The following is a 20,671-nucleotide window of genomic DNA, read 5'->3' as shown; positions in this document are numbered from 1 at the left end:
GCTGCCAGTATTACTTATTGCTCATAACAATATTCATCTATGATGGTAAAAGTTTTGAGGAATGTAACTAATAGATTGGCGACATTGGTGAGACATGGGTGATTGAAGTTGAAATTTGGAAAGGATCTCTCACCTATTTGGCCTTACTTTTGCAAGTAATGCAGCAAGATTTTTGTGTTCAGGAAAAGTCAGTTTATGTCTCAGAGCTGTTCTAATTTGTTAGATTATTCTAAATCATCAGAACTTTTGTTGCAAATTTGCATCATAGATTTGAATCCCTTTTTCTCTTTTTTGCTTTGGCTATTCATTTTTTTTTCGACTTATATTAGATTTATAGCTTTAGTTCAAACTTCAAATATAGGTAAGATTGTACGTCTTAAAGAGGACTTACATTAGATTTACAGATCGTCTACCAAAGAGATTATTGGCAATGAGAATCGAAACTAGCTCTTGTAAGCAAAGTATTTGATTTTACCAACTCAATCAATCTTTTTGGCGGAAGAACTTCTAACACAATTTTTTTTTTTTTTTTGTGTTAATCATATGTTATTCTTAAAATGATGAGCTGGTAGCGTTTGATTCACACTAGATAAACCACCAAGAACGAAGAAACAAATGAAAACTCTCTTTACAGATTAGTTCTAGTATGATTATACCCTAAACATAAATATTGTTAATCTTGGAATAATCATTGCAGAAGATGGTGACAATACCAAACTAGGAATGGAAATTCTTTCATCCATAATTATCATTATATCTTACCTAAAGTAGAACTTATATCAACCAGAGGCTGATGATGATTGTGTGAATTTTGTTTTGAAATTTTCCGCAATGTGCCATTGTCTCGCGTTCTCATCGTTTTGTTATATAATTAGCTTATTTGTTTTTTTTATGATAAGTGTATATTATGAGGTGAATCTGCAACAGTGAATCTGATTATATAATTAGCTTATTCTTCTTGTCAATCAATCTATTTTGCTTCGGTGGGCCGCCATTTCTTTGTCACATCATGTTCTTTCAGGCAGACTTATCATCGCAGGAATTCAACAGCTACTGAATATTTGTTTGCTAGTGAATATGAATGATGCAGATTCATCAGTCTGAAGCATTTCAGTCGCTCAAAAACAAAAATTGGGATCAATTTCAACTCCAGAACTAAAATAGGCCTACATTCTGTCACTTCAACTATCAACAGAACATAGTATAATATCTTTCCAGGAAGAGGAAGGATTTTTTTTTCCCTTTGATTTCATTTTCTTTGAAGGCATTTTCTCATAGGCCTTTGCGCCTGATGATCATTACCCTTAGAGGGTGAAGAGCTGCAACCTGCAACTGCAAGGTTCAATGCCATTCATTACCTTTTTTAAATATTTGATTCATCTTTAGCAGCCCCCTCCCTCCATCCTCTAAGAAAAGAAAATTGGAGTTCAAAGACCAGTTCATAATATGAGCATGACATAGTGCTTTGCATTCTTGCAATTAGCCGTAGAACAGAGAATTTGGATATTACCACTAACATGGCAGAATGATCGGGGGCCAAGCAGCTGGTCTAGGAGGGATGGGCCTACAGCTTCATGATAGACACCTTCAGGAATAGCCCCACAAGGGAAAATAAAAAGGAATCAAAGACCGGTTATCATGATTAACAAACAAAAGAAAGCAAAAGAGGAAAAAAAAAAAAGCAAAGCTAGAAGAAATAACCCGTGGCCCAAAGCCCCAAATCAACATCTAGAAATTTGGTTCAGCAACAGGCGATGTCTAATTGTTGCTGTCTTCTCTTCTTGTTTACCTTCTTATAATTATTTGGTGTCTAGCCTAGTAGCCGACTCAGGAGATGGGCAGGACAGGCACAAGGTTACCAGGTTTCTGCCTAAACAGGATTAGGCCCCATGTTAGAGTCCGGTCTCCTCCAATACAAGCCAAGCCTAATGTGAATTTTTCTGACACTGATCAAAAGGATGAAATTTGTGGCAAAGTTGGAGAAGATAAATCCAGCAATGGAGAAAAACCTGGGTTTGTAATTGGAAGGAAAATCATGATCGTGGTTGATTCCAGCATTGAAGCCACGGAAGCTATACAATGGGCACTCTCTCACACTGTCCACTGTCAGGACACAGTTATTCTTCTTTATGTGACAAAGCCCTCGAAACAAGGTTGGAGCTCTTTATTTTCTTGTCATATATTTACCCTGAAAAAGTTTTGCTTATTGGTTAGAATCACTCATGTAAAGAGATAAACTGATTAGTATAGTTGAAAAACTTAATACAGTGCCAGTTACAAATGATGTGTCCGATAAGAGCGAAGCTCCAAGTCCAAGGGCATGTGAACCAGTTTCCTCCCTGAAAAATATGTGCAAGCAGAAGAGACCAGAGGCGGGTTGGATCGGATATATCCTTTAAATTTAATCTTCCCAGTTCTGAACCTCAAATTTTACTTAGTTTTGTTCTCAGTTTACAAATGATAAGTAAATTGGTTATTAGCTGTTCATAAGGCACATATACTAATGCTGTGGCTTTGGTCTGGCAGGTTGAAGTTGACGTAGCAGTGGTGCAGGGAAAAGAGAAAGGTCCAACAATAGTTGAAGAGGCCAAAAAACAAGGAGTAGCACTTCTGGTTTTGGGACAGAAAAAAAGGTCCATGACTAGGCGTCTCATCATGATGTGGGCGGGGAACCGGGTAACTGGTGGAGTTGTCGATTACTGTATCCAGAATGCTAGTTGCATGGTAGTTGCAGTAAGACGGAAAAGCAAAAAACTTGGAGGTTATTTGATCACCACTAAGCGGCACAAAGATTTCTGGCTCTTGGCTTAAACAAAACAGCATTATTTTTTATTTCCTACCAACTCTTTTCAACAGAGGGGATTGAGGATTCTATTCTTACTCCAGAATATATGTGATTTTTCCAGTGTTATGGTTTGTAAATAACGCTACTAATGTATATTGAGAAAAGGAAAAGGGGGTTTGGTGTGTGAATGAAAAAGTTTGTGTTGTGTCATTTTTCGTGGCCCTGGCGATTATGGCTGAAGGGAAAGACAATTGGGTCCCTTGACCACTTCAGGGTCTCTTCCGGATGCTGCAGTGGCCTAAAAGAAGCACATAGTTCAACAAATTTTGGTTTTTTGCAATTTATACCAGCAGGTAGAACAGGGTTGGTACTCTTAGATCCTCCTCAAATTGCCGACGTTTGTTGCAGCAGAGATGCTGGCAGGATGATCAGCTTTTCTGAAGCTGCAACACACCATAACTGCACCATGCATGGTTGTAATTACAATAATTTGGTCTTTGACATGGTTTCTGCTTTAACCTTGTAACTATATCTCAGTTGGTTTACAAGAAATGCTTTCGATCTGATTAATTGGCAAATTTTGTGTGATATTGCCATGTTTCTATAATCTATAGACCAACTTATTCAAAAAGACCATTTCAAAGGGGGGGTTGACCGCCAAATCAACCCTGTATGCTAGAATGTTGGTGCCAGAAATCCAACTAGAAAATGTATGGACTTGAACTGTTGAACAATTGCTGCTGAGGCTATAACTTAAATCCATTTCTATTCATGCTCCAAAGTCCAAACAAGATAGTTACATTGATTGGCCACATAAAACTGGTGGACAGTCTGTTATTGGAGCAGTGACCCATTGGTCATGCATGCTTCAAATGCACTTCATTGTTGCACTTATAACGACATAAATGCAACAGACTCCCAAGCAATTTTCCTCGTACCTTTTCTTTGCCCATCGTACATGGAGTATAGGCCATCAATTGGAAGAAATATGGATGAGTCTGATACTTGTCATAACTTTTGGGCCCCCTATTCCTTCAACATGGAGCAAGCACTTTATCCAAGCAACATCGAGGATTTCGGCCCCTATCACCACAAAAATGTCGAACCCAAAGCCCACCATAATAAACCCCGCACAGAACCCAAAACTGTGAACCCCTGTAATTCTTCTTCGTTTCCTTCATGTCCTGTTCTTCTCAACCGCCCTTTCATATGACCATGTCGCAGCAGCCTATGGTTAATCATTCAAGTGGGGAAGCCAAAAGCAAGAAGAAAACAAGGAAGAAGGACAGCAAAAAGGGCAGCCCCAGATGCCATCTCCATGAAGCTCAAGGCTTAAAAATCCAACCCTTTCGAGACCATCTGGTCCCGCTGCAAGTTCGACATGCTTGGCCAGAAACGCAAGGGAGAAGAACGCCGGATTGGCCTTGCTCGTTCCCTCGCCATCCAAAAGGCATGGGCTACCCCTGAACTCACACTTTTGTCTCTGTTTATATTTATCTCTGTTACTTGTGTTAATGAGAGTCTTTTGGGTTTGTTTCAGAGAAAGAAAACGCTGCTGAAAGAGTACGAGCAAAGTACAAAGTCTTCTATTTTTTTGGGTAAGAGAATTGGAGAGCAAAATGATAACTTGGGAGAGTTTGAAAAGGATATTATGTGATCTCAGCGTGAGCGTCAGGTTGGTTTCTTTTAAAATGCTTTTTTTAGTTCTTTTAACTGATTGGTTTCCATTGTAGACAAAAAATGATTGCTATATTCATATGTATGTATACATACATATATATTTTTTCTGGGAGTTTTAGAAACTTTGTTATAGTTATTGAGGCTTATAAAAGTTTGTGTCTTTTGCTTTTTCCTTAGTGAAATTTTAAAGCTTTTGCTTAGTTGTGGCTTACTATTAATGTAAATTAAGGTGGTTCTGCTGAAACTGGAATAGAAAATTTAGTGAATTGGGCATTGCCTGAAGAATATTAGGGAGAATGGAAGCTGGATGAGTTCCTTTATTCATAACAGTTTTTTTTTTCTTTTTTGAATAAAATATCGAATAAATGTTGCTAGAACTTGACTTTATTGACCTTGGCTTTTATTTTGTTAGTCGTGTTTTCATGTGCTTTCTTGGTTACTACTATTTGCATAATTGGAAAGAGAATAGCTAATTTTTGGGGTTAAGTCTATATAATTCTAATATTCCATTTTATTTTCTTTTTCTTTTATCTCTTTTTGGTTCTATAGTTGAAATTGGGAAAAAAGGGCAAGTTCAATTTATCAGATGGAGAAGAAGATGAGTTCGTCACACCAGGTTTTGGTTCCTTTCCTGAGAGGGATGATTTTGAGGAAGATATGCTGTCTGACGATGGTAATGATGATGACAACCGTGAGATTTGACTTCTGCTTTCCATTATGATAATGAATTTATAATTTGTCTATTTATAATCCTAAATTCCTCATAACTTTTTCATTTGTTCAAATAATGTGTTACTTTTCCCTACTGTAGCTTTTTCATATACAATACATAAGTGGCTTTAATCTCTGCTGTTTGTTTGTCAGACTTCAGTCTACGGCAAGGACTTCATATTCTTCTTTATATATTCTTACCATGTAGTTGAAACTCAATAAAACAGAGAAAAATATTTTGAAACTTGGTTGGCAGCATTGATAAACTTCAATCTAGCTTTTGTTAATGATGTCAGCCATCTTAAAGCAACTTAATTCTAATGGTGCACAGAGTCCATTGGAAGGGGATTTGATGGAAGGAGAGGAAAATGTAAGACCCATTCTTTTTCATTAAGAGATACTTGTTCATATTTGTGTTTGATGATCCACTCTGCAAGTTTTTTATGACTAGCTTGTTTTGAATTCTTTGGAGCCTGTAATCATGATTACGTTGGCAGATTTATCCTACAAAGGCATCTTCAAATGCTAGTTCATTTTCAGTCTATAATCTTGGTTAGCTGTTTGATCAGGCCTTAACCTTTAGTTATTGATTCTGGCGTGTTGCAGAATCAGAACATTGGTGTTTTGCTAGTCCAAATTGATATTTTCCGCTCCTTTGGTCTTATCTTCTTTATGGGTTATCTATGTCAATTAAATGATATTCAATTTCATGCAAAATCATTCAAGTCATATATGAAGTGATTAGTATACTCAAATTTTAGCTGCTAAAGAATCCTTTTTCCTGTGTCTTCCGGTATACACATTTTGTCATAACATTTGTAGTAATGTGATATGAAAAACACGCTTTTGCCTGGGTAATTTCCCCTTTCTTAATCTGACTGGTAAAGTTTTCTGAGGTTGAGCTCTTAAAGGTGATCTATTTCAATTGTTGATATCCACAATATGAAGCAATAGGAGTTACAGTGGAAGTGACTGTACATGCATACGTTATACTCTCTCCCTATCTCTTCCCTATTTGCACTTGGATTTTTGTGCATTCATTGTGGAGCATGTAATCGTGATGTGTTATTAGATGCCTTAAAACGTGACTTAAATTGATGGCTTTCATGCTACAGAAGCACAGAACCAAGAAGGAAATAATGCAGGAGGTTATTTTGAAGAGCAAGTATTTCAAGGTAAAATTCAGATGCACCATAAAGTTAACTGTATTATTTCCAGACTGCTCTTGAGTCTTGAAATCTGGTCTCTAATTTTTTATTTTTCTTATTTCTTACCAGGCACAAAAAGCAAGAGATGAAGAAAATGAGCAGTTGATGGAAGAATTAGATAAGAACTTCACATCTTTAGTGGAGTCCCACATCCTATTGTCTCTCACTGAACCGGGCAAGATGAATGCCTTGAAAGCTCTTGTGAACCAAAGCGTTCCAAATGAGCATGTGAAAAAGGAAGAGTTACCAGTTACTCAGAGAGCAGAAACTTATAAGCTGGTAAAGAATTATGGTTCTAGGCTCTATCTTATTAAACTAGCCTTGCTGGATGAGCACTCTTGTCCATACAAACTTCTGTCTTCATTATTTGCTATTGTTGTTTTCTGAAATCCTACTTTAGCACGCCATATTTCTTCACAGTTTAAGAAGTATGATGACAAGAAGGTGTTTTATACCAGTTAGCATTAAAACATTGTTGCTTTTAGTTTTGAAGAAAAGAAAGCTTTCTTACCATAATTATGACTGAAATTAACGTTATGTCTCTCAAAATTTCAGATACAGGTATACTTTGATGCATAATCAATGTCAAGCATTAAAACCTCTTTTTACTTTATTTGACAGCAACAACCTGACTCATATGATAAACTTATCAATGAGATGGTATTGGATATGCGTGCTTGGCCGTCAGACAGGACAAAAACACCTGAGGAGATTGCCCAAGAGGAAAGGGAGCAACTCGAGCGATTAGAGGTATCTGTGGTCAATACTCAACTACTTTTGTTAGTTGTATATGCTTTTTACATGGTTCAATTTTATTTGGAGATGCTATTAAATTTAGCTACAGTTCATAGGCTGTAAAGTTGATAGAGGTTTTCTGTGAGATGGAAATTCACATAAAACTGGGGGTTATCTTCTGCTTTATTGGCTGGAAATAAGATTGTTATTTAAAAGTTTCGATAAGTTTCTAAGATTTTTATTTGATATGATAGCTTTTCTATTTTATTTTTTTGATGATAACACTACCAGGACATGGTATTTATGTTGGACTCTGTGTTATGACCCATATGCTTTATCTGGGATTCCACAAATTCCAGGAATAGCATCAGAAGAGGATGTTAGCAACGGATTATTCTAGCGATGAAAATGTTGATAAAAATTCTGCCCAGAGGCTAAGGTCTGTCTAAGGAGATGATCTTGATGACCCCTTTGCACTTGATGAGGAGCCTGGTAGTCAAAGAGGCTGGGTTGATGAGATTCTTGAAAGAAAGGATTTAGATGATTCTGAGAATGAAGATGATGAAGATGAGAATGCTACTGAAGATTCAAAAAGTGCTGAAGATACCAGTGAAGATGAAGGATTTGAAGAAGATGATGATGATGATGAACATGAATAGACTCTATCTCTGAAGGATTGGGAGCAGAGTGATGATGGCGATATTGGTACAGATTTGGAAGAGGTTGAAGAGGAGGAAGAACATAATGATGCCATTGTTGATGAAGATGTGGAGACAAGAGGCTGTAACAAGTCAAATAAAATTGAACTTAGGAAAGAAGATGTAGAGTCTGTGGAAGCAAACAAAATCAAATCGTGTCAAACATACTTCAACTAAACAAGACATTCCCTTTATAATTGAAGCTCCAAGAAGCTTAGAGGAACTGTCTTCTTTATTCGATAATTGTTCTAATGTTGATGTTGTTGTGATTATCAATCGAATTCAGGCAAGCAATGCAATAAAGCTTGCTGCAGAAAATTGAAAGAAAATTCAAGTAATCTTGCTTCTTGTTGCTCTTTCCTTTCCCTGTGTGTGTGTATGCTTGCATTTGTTTTTGTTTGTGTATACTTGTGTATGTATCCATCTTGCAAATTCTCACCAAGGAAGTATACAATTATCTTGTTAGACATTGTACATTTTGAAGGATTATATTCACAAAAATGTTGAATTATGGTGTTGGAAATTTTTGTTACTATTATTGTTTTTTATTTCCTAAAATATATGTTTACAGCAAGAACAGTTATATTGAGTAGTTGCAGAGCATTTTGTTATGCTACTAACATTGTGATTGCCATCATTCATTTAAAACTGATATATCTGCTATTTGCCAGGTATTTTATGGTGTTCTTTTGCAATATTTTGCTGTGTTAGCAAATAAGAAGCCCTTGAATTTTGAGTTATTGAATCTGCTTATCAAGCCACTAATGGAGATTGAGTATGGAGATTCTATATTTCTCTGCAATATGGGCAAATCTTACAAACTCACACACAATTTTGTGAGGCTCTCAAGAACCAAGGTTTATGGTAGCTTGATTCTTTTTGTCAGTGGTCCGTCCCACTTTATTATCTCTAGCTTTGTCATTTGCAGGTTTCTTATGAAATGATCTATTTTTATGTTTTGCAGACAATGGATACTGGCCTACCTTGACAACATTGTTTCTCCTGAGGTTATGGTCCAAGATTTTTCCATGCTCTGACTTTCACCATGTTGTCATGACTCTGGCTCTATCATCAATGTGTGAATATCTGATGCGCTGTCCCATAATGTTGGGTCGAGATGTTGCTATTGGTTCATTTTTATTTTCCATGGTTCTCATGGTATGTACTGTTTATCTTTTCGCTCTATCCCCTATCTTGTCTTATAGGAGAATGGTCTCCTATGTTTTACCTGTTCATGGCTCCTCCTTTTTATTTTCTTTATTGATGGAAGAGTGCTAAGTTTCTTCCAAGATGCACTCTATGACATAATAGATAGTGAGGACTTTTATTCTCTTTTGCTTACTTTTTGTTTCCTGAAGCCACGGAAACCTGCTACTTTAAAGCATGCTGCTGTAATAATTTTTGGTGTTACTATTGAAAATTGTAATATTGTGCATATATATTTATTAGTCCTAGCCTTCCCTTATTTTCTTAAGCGGGATTTAAACCAGGTCTTTGCCACAACTACGTAGTTGATTCACATGTTTACCAATGTACCATGTACTGATGACAACTTGTAGTTTTGTGTTGCTACTGCTTTTTCTTCCTGACTTGTAGCTGCAGTTAATGACGTGATCAATTTTGGTACTTGTAGATAACCAAACAATCTCAAAAGTTCTGTCCTGAAGCTATAATGTTCCTACAAACTCTGTTGATGTCAGCTACAGACCAAAAACTAGCATCAGAGCAAGATTCTCAGGTATTATGACTCATGATTGGAGCTTATGAAGAATAAAGGGAAAAACGAATTAGGAATGGAGGAAATAGAGGAATTCTATATTGCCTTGTTGCATTTATTAGGATATTGGTATTAATTTGATGCTTAACTTGCTTGATTCCCTCTGTCCAATTATTTATAATGAAAGAAAAAAAAAATCTAACTTTGACTTAGTCGATTGGTTGATTTTGGCATGATTTAAGAATCAATCTGACATTTTACTTATCTGATTTCCCTCCCCCATTATTAGATTTCTAAGTATGTAGCAAAATAATAATAACCATAATTGAGACAATAGTTTTATAATCTAATGTTTATGTTTGCTTGTGTAACTTATCAGATTAAAGTTCTATTTTATGGACATTTCTTTCTTGGCAGTTTTATCATCTTACGGAGGTGAAAGCACTCAGGGCCGTGTTACACATACATGATTGTGTGGATGAGACTCTGAATTTTCTCATGGTAATGGAGATGTCATCAGATGATTCATTTTTCAGCTCTGATAATTTCAGGTCAGCAATTGATGCTGTTCTTTATTGTTGTTTTTGATGAATTATGATGAGTTGAAGTGCTTTAGTTTGTTGTTTTGTTTGTCCATTTCATTAATTCTGGTGGGCTAGGTTTCAATTTATATGGAATGCCCCTTTCTCTGGTTTTTTGCGACAATGGGATAACAAATAAAATTTCTTGTTCAGGGCTAGTGCACTGGGAACTGTGACTGAAACTTTGCGAGGATTTGTTGAGATCTATGATGGATTGAATTCCTTTCCTGAAATATTCTTGCCGATCGCAACATTTATTACTTTAAGTTTCACAGCAGAAACACATACCAGAGGCACTGAAAGATATATTTAATGATGTTTCTCAACTCCTTAAGAAGAAAGCTGACAGAACTCATATGCTGCGGAGACCACTTCAGCTGGTGAAGCATAAGCCAGTGCCTATCAAATTACTTAAAATTTTGGATTAAATTTCTTGACAATCATAGTATTCAGTGGTGCTATTTAGACTCTGGACAAGTAACTGCATCTAATGATCATGTTACCCTACAGCTTTGTTAAAGGTAGAGACTATGATCCAGACCGCGAACGAACAGAGAGAAGAAAGTTGCAAAAAATCATAAAATGTGAAGCTAAAGGTGCAATTTGCGAGCTACGGAAGGACAATTAATTCTCGTATGAGGTAAAGCAAAGAGACAAGGCATTACTGGAAAAAGAAAGAGCAGCCAACTATGGACGGTCTATAGCTTTTCTCCAAGAGCAGGAACATGCCTTTAAATCTGGACAATTAGGTAAAGGCAGGAAGAGAAGGAGATGAAGGTAACTTACAATGCTGCTGTTCCTTGAATTTTCTCATCAAATTTATCCATCTGTAACATAAATTTTTCGGATTCTTGATTGTGTTGTTTAGTCTTTCGGGTTGGATTGGCATACAAGCAGCATTCATTCAATATATTGTTAGGGTACTCATTTGTTTTGTATTTATTCCTTTTTCCAGGAGGCAATGACAACAAGCCTTGCAAAATGTCTGCTACTAAAGATTGTTCAGTAAGTACCCTAAACTCCCAATTTCATCAAGCTTCTTCAACCCACCAGGCCATGAAATCCATTGCACATTCTTCATAATGTTATAGAATCTTGCATATATCAATCTGCATCTTCCTGGCTGTATGGCAATGTAATTATGTTGAAAAATAAAATTCACACGCAACAAAATCCAGCTAGATGTGCTGAAATACAACACAACTATCCACTCCTTGAATTGAGAGAGAGATCTGTGATATATAGTGATTTGAGAATGGAAAAACATGACTATTAATATGCGTAAATTATTACACTGTTTTTTGAGTTACAAGAAGTGAACATACCATTTAAGTTCAAACAAGGTCATAACTATTATACATTGAGAATTCATAACTACTTTGATTTTAATCTAATTTGTTTTCCATACGATTTTAAAGGCAAACTCCTCCAAATTCACATAGTGCATTAAGGATTTTACTTTTTAGAGTGTTTACCATAAAAATCAAATCTAGATTGATGAGAAAAGAAAACTCCTTTTACCAATTGAACAAATCCCTTGTGAGTAATATATCTGATCGTTCCATAAAGGATTGAAAAACCTGAAACAAAAGTTGAGCTTAATTAGTTTATAAAGTTACTTTTAAAAAGTAATTTTAATAAGTTTGAAGTTTGAATTTTAGTACCTGTATTTCATTTCCTTATTTTTAAACTATACATTAAAAAAAAAAAAAAAAAAAGAGTGAAAAACCTTATCTAACTCGGGTTTTATTTTTAAAAGAAAAATCTAAACATGAAGTATAGAAAGAGTACCTGCATAGTTTTAGCACTTAATTGATCACCGTCCACTAGTAGACATCATGATATCAGAAAACTCCACCCCAAGCATCAAATCCGAGCTGCTTTGTGGGTATAGGCACTTTGTTGACGCATTTGAGTCGCTATCCCCGCGCATCAGCAGTTGCTCTAAGTCGTAAAGCACTTCACTCATGGATGGCCGCCTGACCCCTTTCTTTGCCAAGCATTGTTTTGTGATCTTTACAAAGTTTCGAAGAGATTCCGGTGAGATCTCTCCTTTCAGATGATGATCCACCAGTTGATCAGTATCTCCCTTCTCAAGACAATATGATGCTGGTGGAATCAAACATTCGAGATCATCACCACTGCTTACATTCTCATCATTTTCTGCTTTAAGATTCGAAGGCGCCGGCCTTCCAGTGAGTACTTCCAACAGTACCAACCCAAATGAATACACGTCTGTTTTTGTAGTAAATCTTTTATCCCAATCAAGATTTAGAGAACCAATGCTGCCGTCCATACTCGAGCCATTGCTGATTTGGGATGTCATGGTTGATCCAAAATTTGAAATCTTGGCTGTCAAATTTTTATCTAAAAAGATGTTGGAGGAATTGATATCACAATGTAGTATGGGGCGTTTTTTTCCGGTGTGGAGGTAGTGCAAGCCTCTTGCAATTCCAACGCAAATTTCAAGGCGCTGGTTCCATGACAGAGGTTTCTTCCGTTCTTCCAAATGTTCGTAAAGATGATCGGAGAGGGTGCCATTATCCATGTATTCATACACGAGGATCATCTCGAGGCCTTCTTGACAAAAGCCTAGCAGAGGGAGGATGTTGTGATGGCGAATTTGAGAGAGCATTTTTATCTCTTCAAAGAAACATTCTTCTGATGTTGCCTTAGCCATTCGCAAGATAGCTGCTGATGTAGCTATACCATTAATGGAACCTTTGTAAACCTTCCCAAAGCCCCAGTCGAGAATAACCAGTGAATTAGCAAAGTTGTCAGTTGCCTTTCTAATGTCATTAAAAGAAAAAGAGCGACAGTGGGATGAATCCTTGGTTTTTTTCATTTTCCATATTCTCTTTGTTTTGATCACCAAGAAAACAACGAGAAAGAAAAAGAGTGGAAATGCCCCACTAATTGAGTACTTAATTTCCTTTGGTAATCCTTTCTTCGACTTTTTGGATGGTGCAGCAGAAGGCTGAAACTTAGACTCATCTATGGGAGGGTTGAGTCCGGCAAGGTTTCCATCGAAGTTGCTTATCTTGAATATCTCCACTCCATTTAAGATTGCATCGTAGTACTCAGGTTTAACTTGGATGTTGGGGTGTAGCTCCAGCCATAAATCCTGCTTCCCAACAGTTTGTGGCGGAATCATCACAACATAGTCTCGATATACAGGGATACCATGCCCCTTACTCCATACCATCACATCTGCCTGGTTTTCAGCTGTTTGATTATTGATGAATATGAAAAACACCCTCTGGTTTTCCAAGGTCATACCAGGCACAATCTCACAGAAGTGGAGCCTGACTAGATATTTAAAACCAGTATCCACTGGAAAGAACCAGCTCAAGTTGTAGTTCTTGTTGATCTCATTAGTCTGACCCATCGAACGAGCTGTGCGGTAGACATCTTCAGGCGCTGTGTAAGCTGGAACCATCTTTGAATATTGAATTGGAAGAGTGAGATCATAATCTAGCTGGCCAAAAGCAGCTCCAAAGATATAAATCTCATCAGCATTCCAAGTGCGGAACATTCGAGTATCTCGATCGGGGGAAATGGTTTGGCCTCCCACGTTTGCTCTGTAAACCATCTCCAGGGCAAAATTATAGTCAAATGAGAGCACATTCGGTTGGAAGCCAACAAAAGGAAGATATACGTCGTTGCCACGAATGTACAGATTAAGTGGCATGGAAACAACTTCTATTCCATTTACAAAGCCATAAGCATTAGAAGCATCCGAAGTAGGGCCGAATATCAACTCTAGAGTATGATTTTCAACATGAATGATGAATTCCTTGAAAAAGTAATCCACTTTCAAGTATTTGGCAGTGAGGTAGCAGCTGAAATTTCTCAAGAGTGTGTAGCGACCAGCAGTGACAGTCAGAAAAGATTCGGAAGCATTGAGACCTCCATAAGAATCTGAATAGAAGTGAAGACGAATGAACTTTGGGCCTGGGGTCACATTAAAGGTATAAGAAAATTTGGAGTAGAAAAGCCTTGCAGTCATGTAAGGGACTCCAGGGACTGTTGTTCCTTTAGAGGCATTGGAGACAGTCGAGCTGCTATCTGAATTAGAAGCTGCAAATTGTGACCCGATGTCAGATGACCAGTTTCTACCCTTATACGATTGGCTTTGCTCTAATGAAGAGCCACAGTCGAGAAAAATGCTTTCTGATGGAAGATAAGCTAAACCATCTGAAGACACAAACGAAATTTGAAGCAGAGATGTCAAAAGGATAAGCGTCCAAGAATGACCCAATCTCTCTTGCCCAATTCTGTATGTTACATGCCAGGCATTGCTGCAGCCAAAGGGCCATAGTACATAGTTCAGATTCAGAACAATGTTTCCAATGGAACATGCACCGCAGAAAACAGATAAATGTTCTTTAATGTGGCGGAAATAGGTGTGAAAAGATGGAAATGTACAGATACCTTAGATGGGCAATCATTCTATATCTCTGATGTTGTTTCATCCAAGCAATTATTCAAATCAGCAATTTCACTACACAAAATATTTTTAACTTGGATCAGTTACATTGCCCAAAGTAATTAATTAGCTGATATTATAAAACATTGTTGAATTTGATTCCCTAGCAAATTTCAAAAATCTGATTAGAAATAATATTCAAATATTTGAAATGTAACAAATTACTTGATCTTGAAAACTTTGTTACTTATCTATATTTGATATCATTTTGAAGATTATTATTGTAACTTAATCATTGAAGTGATTTTATTATTCATGATCAATTTAGAATCACATTATTTGGTTAGTAATTATTAATTTTTAGAAATTAAAAACCATTGTGTTTGGTGTTAGTAAAAATTAAAAATTATTTTTTTCAAAGTATCAAAATAAGGAATAATCATATATATTGTATATGTTGTACAAGTTAATAAATTTAATATTATTTTAAAATAATAATTTGTAAAATATTAATAATATTTTATTTATTTCATGATAAAATATAATTAAATTATTAAATTAAAAAATATATTTAAATATAGATAAACTCATTTTTATGATATATATTATGTAAAAAATATTTGAATTAGAAAATAAAATTAATCTATTAAAATCATAAGAATGAAAAGCAAAATATTATATTATAATAAAGCATTAAAAAATTAAAAAAAAAACACAAATTATTTTTGAACTTCTTTTAATGAATATTAGTTTGAAATATAAAAATTTATAATATAAAATAATTACAATTTTGAAAAAAAATTAATTCACATATTAAATATGTAAATACTTATTGTTGTTAATTTTATATATTAATTTATCTCATTAATTAAAGTTTTTGACCCTTTTATATGTGAAGTAGATTATCTTTTAATACAATGATTTAATTACTATTAGTAATATAAGATCACTGTCACGTAAAATCATTGATTATTTATTATACACGTATTGAAATATTTTCAAAATATGGTGAAATATAATTAACTAAACATGATGTTTAATCAATGGGTCGAGAAACTAGTGAATAAAAAGCTATAAAATAGCCTTGGAAAGATTTCACAATAAAAAAAAAAAAATGCAGTCGAATACTTATACATGGGATTTGAATGCCATATGATTAACTTGATTCTGTTTCAAATTACATTTTGGCAGGGCAGTTGAATGACAAACCAGGAATGTCAACTGCCCTGACTGGAATTTCATTTTGTTTCAAATTTTCTCTAAGGGAAACGAATGCCTTAGGCAAGGAAGTCGAATATCATGATCAAGAAAACATTATGTTTCAAAATTACACTTAAGCAGTCATATGCTTTTGGCATGGTAGTTGAGTGCCTAGATTTGGAAAAATGCTCTGGAACAAAATTTCAAAGGGGAAGTCGAATGCTTACCACAGACATTTGATTGTCCTTCGTTCGAAAATTGTGGCAATCCTTCTCGGTCGTGAATATCAGAATAGGGTGAACCATCCCGTGGATATCTTTGCTTCGAAATAAAACAATTTCTGCTGAAACTGCTACTTTTGCTTCATTTGAGTTCTAAACTTTTCACAATATGATACTTCACTTGTAAAATAATTGCCACTGAAAAGACAAATTGGTTGATTGAATCAAAACAATTGAAGAGTAAAAACTTTAAAATAAAAATATTTATAAATAGAGACGATAGAAAATTTTCAAGTAAAGACCTTTGAATAGAATTTGATTATTTATTTCCTTTTCATTCTCAATTAAGAAGTAAGTCTATTAATCATTGTTCGTTGCAAAAAATTTTATCCAAGAAATATATTTCCGATCCCTCGTTAAAGGTCCATTTGCTTTATTGATTTAAGTTTAAACCATAATAGTTTTACAACTTATTTTCCATAATATTCTAGTTTTAAACTCATTTCTCAATCTCTAGTGTTTTTTTTTTTTTAATCATATCATTCATTACTCTACCATATTTTCTCAATTTTTTGGTAATTAAAAGAAAAATAAATTATAATTGATTTGTGTTACTCTTACCATAACTCTTTATCTCTCTCCTTTTTTCAAGCTATCTATTTGGATCTCTGTAAATTTTTTCTTTCTTTTAATCTTTTTGTCTCCCATTTGGTTATGGCGCCAGGAGCAAAAGTTATTTATTTATTCATTATATTATAATATAACAGTGCATAACAACATAAGAAAAAAATTTAAATGAAATTTTTTAAATAAAAATTTATAAAATTTTCAACTAAAAATGATTAAATAAAAATTAAAATTAAAAAATTAAAAAATCTCGTTCATAAATTAAGTGTATAAAATTAAAAAAAAATTAATAAATTTATATATATATATATTTTTAAATAAATATTTTTATTAAAAATATTAATAAAATTTTTATCATTAAATAAATATATGTAAAAAAAAAAAAGCATAAACTAAATGATGACCGTATCACTTCACGTTATTCTTGTTTATAAAAAAGTTTGGGTAAAGAAAAAGTATTTCATTTTAAAATCCAAGCATTTATCAAGTTTCAATAAAAATTTATATTAAACTTATAAATTATTGACAACTAAAATCAAATCTAATCAATAAAATATTGGATGCTTGATGTTTTAACAAACCTTTTGTTGTCTTTTTCCGTTTCTTCTTTGAAAAGTCTAATGGAGATTAGTTGTCTATCACCCATCTAAGTCTTAGTCTTCGATTTATTCATTTCGCAACAAAGTTGTTGGCAATAAGCCAATCACATCGAACTTGGAAGAAAGTTTGGTTTCATCCAGAAGACTTTTATTTATAGTGTAACATATTAAAATTTATATTTTATATTTTATATAAAAAATTATATATCATAATTTATATTAATAGAAAAATATAAAATATATTTTTTAATTTTATTAAATCTATAAAATTATTATTAAAAATTTAAATTATATTATTATCATATTTTTATATCATATTTATTTTATATATCATATTATAATTTAAATTATCTAATTCATCTAACGGTAATAATTGAATTTATTTTTATTTATTATTAGTATTTAATAAAGAGCAAGACTCAAAGTTCAAAAAAAAAAAAAGACTAAGACTTACATTATGTTTGGATAAATATTAATAAAAAAAAAATTTTAAAAGAAAAAAAAATATATATGTACCTCTTATTTAGATAATTAAAATTAATAAAAAAAAATTCTAACAATCATTATTTGGATAAAAAGTAAAAAAAAAAAATATTCATTATAATAATTTTTTTTAATTATAACATTTCATTACTTATGATTTTATAAAGTACTTCTCTATGATAATATGTTTGCTATCTTATCTAACCTCACAATTAGCATTATATTAATAGTTTTTAATCAAGTAAAATAAAAAGATGTTTTATAAACATGCATTGATAGATTTGTTGGTCATTATCAAAATTTTAGCACATTATCACTTTGATATCTCATAAACCTAAAAAATATGTCTATTCATATTCAATCATTTATCAAGATTAAATCATCAAAAAATTATAAAAAATTTTTATATTGAAAGAAACATGTAAAATTTATTTAAAAAAAGAGATGACTTTAAAAAAATTATAAAAAAAATTCGATTCAATCCGTATTGCATATCATGACCTAAGGACGAAATAAACCTAAAAAAATTATATTTATAACATGTTTTGAAGTCATTTTTTTTATACTCTATCTTGAAATCATCACAAAATTTCAAAAAGACCGTTCTTCTATTTTTTTTAATAATATATTGATCTAATGATTAAGAATAAATTATCATGATTTTTGAAAAAAATCTTGTATTAAAAACCACCAAAGTGTTAGAAGTCTGTAAAGTAAGAGAATCGTTCTTACTTTGCAAGTCTTTGATATAAACTAGCCAAGATTTGTAAAATTAATATGAAACATGGAAATTAAACATCCATTTGCTTTATTGATTTAAGTTTAAACCATAATAGTTTTAGAACTTATTTTCCATAATATTCTAGTTTTAAACTCATTTCCCAATCTCTAGTGTTTTTTTTTTTTTTTTTTTTTTGATCATGTGAATCATTACTCTACCATATTTTCTCAATTTTTTGGTAATTAAAAGAAAAATAAATTATAATTGATTTGAGTTACTCTTATCATAACTCTCTATCTCTCTCCTTTCTTCAAGCTATCTATTTGGATCTCTGTCAATTTTTTCTTTCGTTTAATCTTTTTGTATCGCATTTGGTTATGGCGCTAGGAGCAAGAGTTTTTTATTTATTCATTATATTATAATATAATAGTGCATAACAACATCAGGGAAAGATTTAAATAAATTTTCTTAAGTAAAGTTGAAGTTCTCAATTAAAAATGATTAGATAAAAATTGAAATTAAAAATAAAAATTGATAAATTAAAAGATCTCGTTATATAGATTAAGTATGTAAAGTTTTAAAAAATTTTAATATATATTTTTAGATAGATATTTTTATTAAAAATATTAACAAAATTTTTATCGTTAAATAAATATAAATTAAATTTGAATTATAAATAATATTTTTAATAATTTTTTACATATTATTGACATTCACAATATATCATTTTGAATTTTTTATTAAAATTTTTATTAAATTATTATTAAAAAATTCACAAATTCCGCCTAAAAAATTTTATATAAATTTTCTCCATAACTACCAAGTTTCTTCTGAGAAGAACTTATGCTTATATTCTGGATTGAAATAGGTTCCTGCTTCAGCTGTGGGAAAAACCCTTCCCTGACTGAATTTCAATTTGATTGAAAACGGATGCTCGTACGTTTTACTATACAATTATAGCTAGGTTAAAAGCAAGTAATAATCGTGATTAAAGATATAAATGACACATTAATATTTATAAATTATTTAAAATTAATTCAAATAAAATTTAAATTTTATTCGATTATTATGAAATCGAGTTCGAATTTAAATCATTTGACTTATCGATTAAGTTAAATTTGAGTTTTTTTATATTCGATTAAAGTAGTTTACGAGTTTAATAAAATTTTTATATTTTAATAAATTTTAATTTATAAAATATTTCAAATTTGAGTTCAAGTTTAGCACAAATGGTTGAACTTTAATCAAATGTAAGAATCGCGTTTATTTTTACATATTAATCGAACTTAATCGAGTGAGTTCGAATGACTCGATTTTTATTTCGAATTAAATTCGAACTAAAAAAATAAAATTCGATTGAATTTGAATCGAATTTTGAGCCTCAAATTTAAAATTAAACTCTAACTCAAACTTAATATTGTATCAATTTAAATTCGATCAATTAAACTCCTAATTTTGGTAACCATCCTAACTTTCCTCACTACTGTAAAAGTGACATGGCTTTAATATTGGTTCTCTCTTGGCATATAAATTAATCTCCCAATCTTGATATATATGTGTGGAGATTTCCGTATAGTTTACGAGATATATATCTCGAAAAAAATATTTTATACATTTAAATTTAAAGTTTTATTTATATATTATAACATGTCTTTAAAAATTTTCAATATAAAATTGAAACATCACAATAAAATCTAATTGATTTATGTTTTGATAATAAAAAAACTCACCGATACATATTCCAATTGAAACCAAACTCTCAGTATGGATTAAGGAACGCATCATTTCACTTCAGTTTACTATTTGTTTCCTGTAATCAGTTTACTATCCTGGACAAAAATGTAATTGCATTCATTTAATAAACACTATTTTTAAAAATGAATAGTTAAGGAAATAGTTTGAAAAAATTAGACAGTACTAAATAAAGAGGCCAAGCAGAAATGAATAGAAAAAATTCGAAAACTTTGCTTGATAAGATGAATTCTGAGAAAGAACGAGAAAAGAGAATACCTTGGCGCAAGATAGAAATTTTGGATAATGTAGTCTGCCTGGCGGACGGTTATATATGGTTGCGGGGCTGGGCCCCACAAATGTTTTTTCTATTAAACATTATGTTAAAAAAATTTAAATGGTTGTTCAACGAACCCTATTAATATTATTTTTTTTTGTAGTTTCATAATTTAATTTTATGCTTTACATTTTAAGAAAGCTAAAATTCATTATTATTTATTTTTTTATTTTACTTATCAATCATTTTTTAAAATTTTTTAAAATTA

At 32.5% G+C, this 20,671-nt stretch overlaps 2 protein-coding genes and 1 pseudogene across 6 annotated transcripts; 2 read left to right on the top strand and 1 right to left on the bottom strand.

The window, feature by feature from the left end:
- The first annotated feature begins 1,378 nt into the window (after nt 1-1,378).
- Nucleotides 1,379-4,235, top strand: LOC111287129 (universal stress protein PHOS32-like). The gene is made up of 3 exons (XM_089760097.1): nt 1,379-2,153; nt 2,269-2,372; nt 2,527-4,235. Exons 1-3 carry the CDS (start codon nt 1,835-1,837, stop codon nt 2,809-2,811), a joined length of 708 nt encoding a protein of 235 aa, XP_089616223.1. The 5' UTR covers nt 1,379-1,834; the 3' UTR covers nt 2,812-4,235.
- On the top strand, nt 3,965-11,401 carry LOC111289041 (uncharacterized; annotated as a pseudogene). Its single transcript, XR_016341823.1, has 13 exons — nt 3,965-4,235; nt 4,326-4,460; nt 5,015-5,156; nt 5,473-5,546; nt 6,292-6,351; nt 6,454-6,663; nt 7,006-7,134; nt 8,489-8,705; nt 8,782-8,975; nt 9,451-9,555; nt 9,952-10,085; nt 10,626-10,892; nt 11,071-11,401. The product of XR_016341823.1 is annotated as an uncharacterized LOC111289041 (transcript).
- Nucleotides 11,364-20,431, bottom strand: LOC111288637 (receptor-like protein kinase FERONIA). Of its 4 annotated transcripts, XR_016341821.1 has the most exons (7): nt 20,406-20,431; nt 20,126-20,224; nt 15,972-16,163; nt 14,550-14,619; nt 11,907-14,416; nt 11,780-11,805; nt 11,364-11,695 (listed from the first exon to the last, which is right to left on the bottom strand). XR_016341821.1 is itself a non-coding variant. In XM_089760095.1 (6 exons), exons 4-5 carry the CDS (start codon nt 14,588-14,590, stop codon nt 11,932-11,934), a joined length of 2,526 nt encoding a protein of 841 aa, XP_089616221.1. In that variant the 5' UTR covers nt 14,591-14,619; nt 15,972-16,163; nt 20,126-20,224; nt 20,406-20,431; the 3' UTR covers nt 11,364-11,695; nt 11,907-11,931. The 4 variants fall into 4 exon arrangements, 2 of the variants coding, with proteins under 2 accessions (XP_089616221.1, XP_089616222.1); XR_016341822.1 differs by lacking the exon at nt 14,550-14,619; XM_089760095.1 differs by lacking the exon at nt 11,780-11,805.
- Between the last annotated feature and the right edge of the window lie 240 nt (nt 20,432-20,671).

This window comes from Durio zibethinus, chromosome 4, assembly GCF_047325235.1.
Source record: "Durio zibethinus cultivar Kanyao isolate XHJ-2024 chromosome 4, ASM4732523v1, whole genome shotgun sequence".
Lineage (NCBI taxonomy): Eukaryota > Viridiplantae > Streptophyta > Magnoliopsida > Malvales > Malvaceae > Durio > Durio zibethinus.
Note: the sequence above shows the minus strand (reverse complement) of the source record. Positions and strands in the feature narration are given on the sequence as shown.

Bases quoted from the DNA above. Each gene is read 5' to 3' on its own strand.
- LOC111288637 (XM_089760095.1), bottom strand. From the start codon at position 14,590: ATGAAACAACATCAGAGATATAGAATGATTGCCCATCTAAG. The intron at 14,417-14,549 runs GTATCTGTACAT...CTTTGGCTGCAG, and splicing joins AGAATGATTGCCCATCTAAG to CAATGCCTGGCATGTAACAT.
- LOC111287129 (XM_089760097.1), top strand. From the start codon at position 1,835: ATGGGCAGGACAGGCACAAGGTTACCAGGTTTCTGCCTAAACAGGATT. The intron at 2,154-2,268 runs GTTGGAGCTCTT...AACTTAATACAG, and splicing joins GACAAAGCCCTCGAAACAAG to TGCCAGTTACAAATGATGTG. The intron at 2,373-2,526 runs GCGGGTTGGATC...TTGGTCTGGCAG, and splicing joins GCAAGCAGAAGAGACCAGAG to GTTGAAGTTGACGTAGCAGT.